The sequence below is a fragment of the Carcharodon carcharias genome (assembly GCF_017639515.1).
Source record: "Carcharodon carcharias isolate sCarCar2 chromosome 39 unlocalized genomic scaffold, sCarCar2.pri SUPER_39_unloc_3, whole genome shotgun sequence".
Classification (NCBI taxonomy): domain Eukaryota; kingdom Metazoa; phylum Chordata; class Chondrichthyes; order Lamniformes; family Lamnidae; genus Carcharodon; species Carcharodon carcharias.
Window position 1 is genome coordinate 828,856 of NW_024470836.1, and position 8,662 is coordinate 837,517.

An 8,662-nucleotide genomic window follows, 5' to 3' on the forward strand; every position below is an offset into this window, starting at 1 on the left:
AGAGAGGGTGGTGGGGAAGAGAGGAGAGGGAGAGAGAGAGAGAGACACACAGAGGGGGAGGGAGAGAGAGATGGGGGAGGAGGGAGAGAGGGTGGTGGGGAAGAGAGGAGAGGGGGAGAGAGAGAGAGAGACACACACAGAGGGGGAGGGAGAGAGAGATGGGGAGGGAGGGAGGGTGGTGGGGAAGAGAGGAGAGGGAGAGAGAGAGAGAGAGAGACACACAGAGGGGGAGGGAGAGAGAGATGGGGGAGTGAGGGAGAGAGGGTGGTGGGGAAGAGAGGAGAGGGGGAGAGAGAGAGAGAGACACACACACAGAGGGGGAGAGAGAGAGAGAGACACACACAGAGGGGGAGAGAGAGAGAGAGACACACACAGAGGGGGAGAGAGAGAGAGAGACACACACAGAGGGGGAGAGAGAGAGAGAGACACACACAGAGGGGGAGAGAGAGAGAGAGACACACACAGAGGGGGAGAGAGAGAGAGAGACACACACAGAGGGGGAGAGAGAGAGAGAGAGACACACACAGTGGGGGAGGGAGAGAGAGAGACACACACAGAGGGGGAGGGAGAGAGGAGAGAGAGAGATGGGGGAGGAGGGGGGAGGGAGACACAGAGGGGGAGGGAGACAGGCTGCGACAGGGAGACTGCGAGATCAGAGTTCACTGTAGAAGGGGCTGGTGAAGCCTTTATTTTAAGACTGTAACAGACAAAGATTCACAATTTTACAAAGCAGCGAATTTCAACTCAGCCCGGATCAGTGAGGGAGGGAGAGGCTGCGATGTTAAACTTCCCCATCTCTCCGAAGCACAAACCCAGTGGGAGGGAGCGGGGAGGGGGAGGGGGACAGAGTTGTTGAGCCATGCAACGCCGATGATGGAGAATCTGCTGGGCTAAATCTTGCCGGCGAAGGTCCCAGCTTCACGTTGGTCATCCCACCTGCTGACCTGTTCAGGGAGAGAGGCAGACAGAGCGAGGGGCAGTGAGGTCAGATCGTCACAGTGTAAACACCCGCTATTCACACAGGACACACACCCCGCATCCAACTGCAGTGTGGACCCTCCCACAGCGCTGACCCTCCCACAGGGCGGTGCTCCCTCAGCGCTGACCCTCCCTCAGCGCTGACCCTCCCACAGCGCTGACCCTCCCACAGCGCTGACCCTCCCACAGCGCTGACCCTCCCACAGCGCTGACCCTCCCACAGCGCTGACCCTCCCACAGGGCGGTGCTCCCTCAGCGCTGACCCTCCCTCAGCGCTGAACCTCCCACAGCGCTGACCCTCCCTCAGCGCTGACCCTCCCTCAGCGCTGAACCTCCCTCAGCGCTGACCCTCCCTCAGCGCTGACCCTCCCTCAGCGCTGACCCTCCCACAGCGCTGACCCTCCCACAGCGCTGACCCTCCCACAGCGCTGACCCTCCCACAGCGCTGACCCTCCCTCAGCGCTGACCCTCCCACAGCACTGACCCTCCCTCAGCGCTGACCCTCCCTCAGCGCTGACCCTCCCTCAGCGCTGACCCTCCCAAAGCGCTGACCCTCCCACAGCGCTGACCCTCCCACAGCGCTGACCCTCCCACAGCGCTGACCCTCCCTCAGCGCTGACCCTCCCACAGCACTGACCCTCCGACAGGGCGGTGCTCCCTCAGCGCTGACCCTCCCTCAGCACTGACCCTCCCACAGCGCTGACCCTCCCACAGCGCTGACCCTCCCACAGCGCTGACCCTCCCACAGCGCTGACCCTCCCACAGCGCTGACCCTCCCTCAGCGCTGACCCTCCCTCAGCGCTGACCCTCCCACAGCGCTGACCCTCCCACAGCGCTGACCCTCCCACAGCACTGACCCTCCCACAGCGCTGACCCTCCCTCAGCACTGACCCTCCCACAGCGCTGACCCTCCCTCAGCACTGACCCTCCCTCAGCGCTGACCCTCCCTCAGCGCTGACCCTCCCTCAGCGCTGACCCTCCCACAGCACTGACCCTCCCTCAGCACTGACCCTCCCACAGCACTGACCCTCCCTCAACACTGACCCTCCGACAGGGCGGTGCTCCCACAGCGCTGACCCTCCCACAGCGCTGACCCTCCCACAGCACTGACCCTCCCACAGCACTGACCCTCCCACAGCACTGACCCTCCCACAGCACTGACCCTCCCACAGCACTGACCCTCCCACAGGGCGGTGCTCCCTCAGCACTGACCCTCCCACAGCACTGACCCTCCCACAGCACTGACCCTCCCACAGTACTGACCCTCCCACAGTACTGACCCTCCCTCAGTACTGACCCTCCCTCAGCGCTGACCCTCCCTCAGCGCTGACCCTCCCACAGCACTGACCCTCCTTCAGCGCTGACCCTCCCACAGGGCGGTGCTCCCTCAGCGCTGACCCTCCCTCAGCGCTGACCCTCCGACAGTGTTGCACACCCTCAGTACTGACCCTCTGACAGTGTTGCACACCCTCAGTACTGACCCTCTGACAGTGTTGCACACCCTCAGTACTGACCCTCTGACAGTGTTGCACACCCTCAGTACTGACCCTCTGACAGTGTTGCACACCCTCAGTACTGACCCTCTGACAGTGTTGCACACCCTCAGTACTGACCCTCTGACAGTGTTGCACACCCTCAGTACTGAACCTCCGACAGTGCGGCGCTCCCTCAGTACTGACCCTCTGACAGTGTTGCACACCCTCAGTACTGACCCTCTGACAGTGTTGCACACCCTCAGTACTGACCCTCCGACAGTGCGGCGCTCCCTCAGTACTGACCATCCGACAGTGCAGCACTCCCTCAGCACTGACCCTCCGACAGTGCGGCACTCCCTCAGCACTGACCCTCCGACAGTGCGGCACTCCCTCAGTACTGACCCTCCGACAGGGCGGCGCTCCCTCAGCACTGACCCTCCAACAGTGCAGCTCTCCCTCAGTAATGACCCTCCGACAGTGCGGCACTCCCTCAGTACTGACCCTCCGACAGTGCAGCACTCCCTCAGCACTGACCCTCCGACAGTGCGGCACTCCTTCAGTACTGACCCTCCGACAGTGCAGCTCTCCCTCAGCACTGGCACCAGAGGGTGTCGGCATGGATTCTGGAGCTCAAGTCCGAGAGTTTTGAATAAAATTTATCTGGAGACACATCCTTACCCAAGACAATGGGCAAAGGGATTTGTAGACCTTCTGGTACCAGTTGCACAGCGACATATCTTTGCCACGAACTTCGAGAGCCTTCTGACATCGGTAGAAATCTGTAAGAAGATTTGATAGTTAGAGACCCGTCCCCACCAGTACTGTACCCGAGTGTTATACAGTGTGCACCAAGTGTGGTCTAACCGAGAGATACGGAGACCGGAACTGTGCACGGTGCTCCCAGTGTGGTCTAACCGAGAGATACGGAGACCGGAACTGTGCACGGTGCTCCGAGTGTGGTGTAACCGAGGGGGATACAGAGACCAGAACTGTGCACGGTGCTCCGAGTGTGGTCTAACCGAGGGGGATACGGAGACCGGAACTGTGCATGGTGCTCCAACCGAGGGGGATACGGAGACCGGAAATGGGCACGGTGCTCCGAGTGTGGTCTAACCGAGGGGATAAGGAGACTGGAACTGTGCACGGTGCTCCCAGTGTGGTCTAACCGAGGGGGATACGGAGACCGGAACTGTGCACGGTGCTCCCAGTGTGGTCTAACCGAGGGATACGGAGACCGGAACTGTGCACGGTGCTCCCAGTGTGGTCTAACCGAGGGATACGGAGACCGGAACTGTGCACGGTGCTCCGAGTGTGGTCTAACCGAGGGGGATACGGAGACTGGAACTGTGCACGGTGCTCCCAGTGTGGTCTAACCGAAGGGGATACGGAGACCGGAACTGTGCACGGTGCTCCGAGTGTGGTCTAACCGAGGGGATAAGGAGACTGGAACTGTGTTTTGTTGTTTCTCCAAGCACATGGAAGGGTTTCCAGACAGATTCGACCGGGCCTATGTCCCCCTGCTCTTACCCAGATAATTCTGGTAACAGTTACGCGTCTGGTTGGTGTTGGGGAATCGAGCATCAAAGGGCGCTGTCCGGTAGTTTTTGATGTGCTCCTGCAAGGTACCCATGTTCCTGGGGAGGATTTTTACCCTGAAATTCTGCAGGATGAAAGGCAGAGAGAGGGAGAAAGAGAGAGAGGGTTACAGCACGGAACAAACATCATTGGCAGTGAGACAGACAGACACAAAGAGGGGACGGGGAGGGAGGGGGACAGGGAGAGAGAGGAGGGACAGGGAGAGGGACAGGGAGAGGGAGGAGGGACAGGGAGAGGGAGGAGGGACAGGGAGACAGAGGAGGGGGGTTGAGAGAGAGAGAGAGAGAGAGGAGGGGGTTGAGAGAGAGAGGAGGGGGTTGAGAGAGAGAGAGAGAGAGGAGGGGGGTTGAGAGAGAGAGAGAGAGGAGGGGGGTTGAGAGAGAGAGAGGAGGGGGTTGAGAGAGAGAGAGGAGGGGGTTGAGAGAGAGAGGGGAGGGGGGTTGAGAGAGAGAGGGGAGGGGGGTTGAGAGAGAGAGAGGGGGGTTGAGAGAGAGAGAGAGAGGAGGGGGGTTGAGAGAGAGAGAGAGAGAGAGGAGGGGGGTTGAGAGAGAGAGAGAGAGAGAGGGGGGTTGAGAGAGAGAGAGAGAGGAGGGGGGTTGAGAGAGAGAGAGAGAGGAGGGGGGTTGAGAGAGAGAGAGAGAGGGGGGTTGAGAGAGAGAGAGAGAGGAGGGGGGTTGAGAGAGAGAGAGGAGGGGGTTGAGAGAGAGAGAGGAGGGGGTTGAGAGAGAGAGAGGAGGGGGTTGAGAGAGAGAGAGGAGGGGGGTTGAGAGAGAGAGAGAAAGGAGGGGGTTGAGAGAGAGAGAGGAGGGGGTTGAGAGAGAGAGAGGAGGGGGTTGAGAGAGAGAGAGGAGGGGGTTGAGAGAGAGAGAGGAGGGGGTTGAGAGAGAGAGGGGAGGGGGGTTGAGAGAGAGAGGGGAGGGGGGTTGAGAGAGAGAGGGGAGGGGGGTTGAGAGAGAGAGGGGGGTTGAGAGAGAGGAGGGGGGTTGAGAGAGAGAAAGAGAGGAGGGGGGTTGAGAGAGAGAGAGAGAGGAGGGGGGTTGAGAGAGAGAGAGAGAGGAGGGGGGTTGAGAGAGAGAGAGAGAGAGGAGGGGGGTTGAGAGAGAGAGAGAGAGGAGGGGGGTTGAGAGAGAGAGAGAGAGGAGGGGGGTGAGAGAGAGAGAGGAGGGGGGTTGAGAGAGAGAAAGGAGGGGGTTGAGAGAGAGAGAGGAGGGGGGTTGAGAGAGAGAGAGGAGGGGGGTTGAGAGAGAGAGAGGGGGGGGGTTGAGAGAGAGAGAGAGAGAGGAGGGGGGTTGAGAGAGAGAGAGGAGGGGGGTTGAGAGAGAGAGAGAGAGGAGGGGGGTTGAGAGAGAGAGAGAGAGGAGGGGGGAGAGAGAGAGGAGGAGAGAGGAGTGGGGGGAGAGAGAGAGGAGGAGAGAGGAGTGGGGGGAGAGAGAGAGGGGGGGGTGGGGGGAGAGGCTCAAGTCTCGGTTAATTCTCCCAGCCCGGCCTTCAGAAGTCAACATTAAACACAACCCGGCGCACAGGAAGATCCCATAACAAAAATAATGGACCACAGAGGGAGGGGTAAGGAAAAGCCGAAGAAGAAGGGGGGGGGGGGGGGGGGTTGGGATCAGTCAGGGTTTGGGTGGGTGGGTGGGGGGGCGGGGAAAGGTGACCCAGCCTCAGTATTGCTCTTCCCCCCCACCCCTCCAATACACATTGCAACCCAGTGCACAGCAAGATCCCAAACAACAAACCAGACCCCCCCCCCGCCCCACCAAAGTGCCAAAATAAAATGGGAGAAACGAAGGGAGGGCAGGACGGTCAGAATGGGATGAGGGTGACCGGGCCTCAATGTTTTTCTCCCCCCCACCACCACCACCTCCCCCCCCACCTTACCCCACCCATGTCAACACATTACAGGCTGGTACACAGCAAGATCCCATGCAACAAGCCAAAAACCACCCCCCCCCCCCCCCCTCAACTCCAGAAGTGTCAAAAGAAAAAAAAGAGAGCGGTCCAGGCTGGAGGAGGGTGACCGGGCCTCAGTGTTTTTCTCTCTCTCTCTCTCTCCCCCCCCCACACCCCCAGTGCACAGCAAGACTCCACTCAAGACCCCAGGGCAGGGAAACAAGACGCGTGGTGGGGGAGGGTGGGAGGTTGGGCTGGTGATAGGAGGAGGGTTGGGGGTGGGGGAGAAAGGACACAGCCTCAGTATTTCTCACCCCCAACCCCCAGGTCAAGGTCAACATATTGGCACAGCAAGATCCCAATCAGCAAGCCAGAAACCCGCCCCCCACCCCCTTTACCCTCTCCTCTCCAGAAGCGTCGAAAGAAAAAAAGAGCAGTCCAGGCTGGAGGAGGGTGACCGGGCCTCAATGTTTTTCTCCCCCCCCCCCCACCCACCCACCCACCCCCCCCCCCCCCATGTCAACACATTACAGGCTGGTACACAGCAAGATCCCAAGCAACAAGCCAGAAAACTGCCCACCCCAACTCCCCTCTCCAGAATTGTCAAAAGAAAAAAAAAAAAGAGAGCGGTCCAGGCTGGAGGAGGGTGACCAGGCCTCAGTGTTTCTCTCTCTTTTCCCCCCCCCCCACCCCACCACACCACCCCACCCCCAGTGCACAGCAAGACTCCACTCAAGACCCCAGAGCAGGGAAACAAGAGGAGTTGGGGGGGGCGGGGGGGGGGTTGGGCTGGTGATAGGAGGGGGGTGGGGGAGAAAGGACACAGCCTCAGTATTTCTCACCCCCAACCCCCCAGGTCAAGGTCAACATATTGGCACAGCAAGATCCCATTTAAAAAAAAATAGCCCACCCACAAGGGGTTAACATTTTTTTTTACCCTCCCCAATCCCATCCCAACTTCCTGCTAAATGGGCAGAAGGCGTTCCCCCCACCCTATAAAAACAAGCAATGGGCAGAGCTGCTTGCAGGCCTCAGGCTTCTCCCCCTCTCCAGCTAAGAGCAGCAGCACATCTCCGCCCCCACCTCTTCTCCCGCTGCCCGCCCGCCTCCGAATGGAACATCTGGCCCGCGGAGCCGCCTGACGTAGCCACCCCCGGGCCGCGCTCGGCATGATGGGAAGGCACCGCCCCCTTTTCTCCCCTCCCCCCACCCCCAACCCCAATGAATGTCAATATCCATTCCTCAAATCCCACTTTTTTTTCCACTTCATTCAGCGGGAAATGACAAGGTCATCGTTCACACCCCATTTTTATATCTACTTATTTTAAAAAAAAAACACCCGGGGGGAAAAGAAATTAAAAACCTTTGGACGTTGCCAGGCGTCTGACGTCACGGATCACGTGACTTCCCCACCCCACCCCCCCCCCCAGCTTTGAATAAAATAAATTATCTTTTCCCAGCTTTTTCAGTCCTTTTCGCCGCCACCGAATATTTTCCCAATCGCTGCGGGATAATTAAATGTCGCATGAAACATGATGAAAAGCTCTTCTTTTAAAAACCAATTTGAAGGCGACCGTTGAACCCCTGACGTCACGGGTCACGTGACCGCTCTTCCTTTTTTTTTCGTGCGTTTTCCGTTTTTCCTAACTGTGCTTTTTCTAATCAATTGTCGAATTCAAAATAATCGAAGGCAACTTTTATTTTTTTTTAAAACCAATTTCAAGGTTGGGCCGATTTCAATCCCTGACGTCACGGATCATGTGACCCTCCTCCCCCGACCCCCCCCCCCTTCTCCCCATTCCAAAAAAAAATCTTTTTTCACATCTCAGGCTTTTTTCCGATTTCCTTCACGATTCAGGATCGACAATCAATAAATAATATTGAGTAAAACATAATTAAAAAGCTCCTTTAAGATCGATTTGAATGGTTGACCGTTTAAATCGCCTGACGTCATGGTTCACGTGACCACCATTCCCCCCCCCCCCCCCCCCCCCCCCCGCCCCCCATCAAAAAATAATTTTCTTCTCATCTCACGCACGGTTCTGCTCTTTTTACGGATCAATATTTTTATAATTATCAGGGAATCATTAATGTTGAATTAAAAGTAAAAAATAAAGCTCAGTTTTGATCAATTTGGAAGATTGACCGTTTGAATCTCGTGACGTCACGCATCACGTGACCTCCCTCCCTCATTTATATTTAAAAAATTAATTCTTTTCTCATCCCGCACCTTTTTTTCCCCACTTTTTCGCCGACGGCGCCTTTCCAAATGAACTTAGAATAATTAATATTAAATGAAAAGTCAAAAAAGGTCCCTTTTTAAAACCCATTCTTGGAGGGCTTGGCGGTTGTAAACCAATGACGTCATGCATCATGTGACCCCTTTTTAAAAAAGAAAATAAAAATAAGTTTCTCTCAATCTTCTAAAACCTTCTCTACTTTTCCCTCACGGGAATGAGAGCCTGACAATGAATCCAAAACGACTTTTAAATCATATTTTTAAAAAATGAATTCATGGGCTGGGTGGGGGGGGGGGGGAGAGAGCCATGACGTCATGCATCACGTGACCACACCTTTATCTATTTTCTAAATAACCCCCTCTTCAATCACTAAACTTACCCCACTTTGTCTTTTCCTCCCCGTCACGATAATGAATAACAAACCCTCCCCCCCCCCCCCACCACCCCCCCCCCAACCGAGTTTTGCTGAAAAAAGACATTTCG

General features: G+C 57.1%; 1 protein-coding gene across 2 annotated transcripts; it reads right to left on the reverse strand.

Annotated features, from left to right (window-relative positions):
• Positions 1–658: 658 nt before the first annotated feature.
• Positions 659–7,107, reverse strand: LOC121274968 (cytochrome c oxidase subunit 6B1-like). 2 transcript variants are annotated; one of them, XM_041182345.1, is made up of 4 exons: positions 7,023–7,107; positions 3,981–4,113; positions 3,132–3,232; positions 659–944 (listed from the first exon to the last, which is right to left on the reverse strand). In XM_041182345.1, exons 2-4 carry the CDS (start codon positions 4,081–4,083, stop codon positions 891–893), a joined length of 258 nt encoding a protein of 85 aa, XP_041038279.1. In that variant the 5' UTR covers positions 4,084–4,113; positions 7,023–7,107; the 3' UTR covers positions 659–890. The 2 variants fall into 2 exon arrangements, with proteins under 2 accessions (XP_041038279.1, XP_041038280.1); XM_041182346.1 differs by having other exon boundaries at positions 6,932–7,037.
• Between the last annotated feature and the right edge of the window lie 1,555 nt (positions 7,108–8,662).

Coding starts and splice junctions, on each gene's coding strand:
- LOC121274968 (XM_041182345.1), bottom strand. CDS start 4,083: ATGGGTACCTTGCAGGAGCACATCAAAAACTACCGGACAGCGCCCTTT. Junction 3,233..3,980: donor CTGTTACCAGAATTATCTGG/GTAAGAGCAGGG, acceptor ATCTTCTTACAG/ATTTCTACCGATGTCAGAAG. Junction 945..3,131: donor CCCTTTGCCCATTGTCTTGG/GTAAGGATGTGT, acceptor CTCCCTGAACAG/GTCAGCAGGTGGGATGACCA.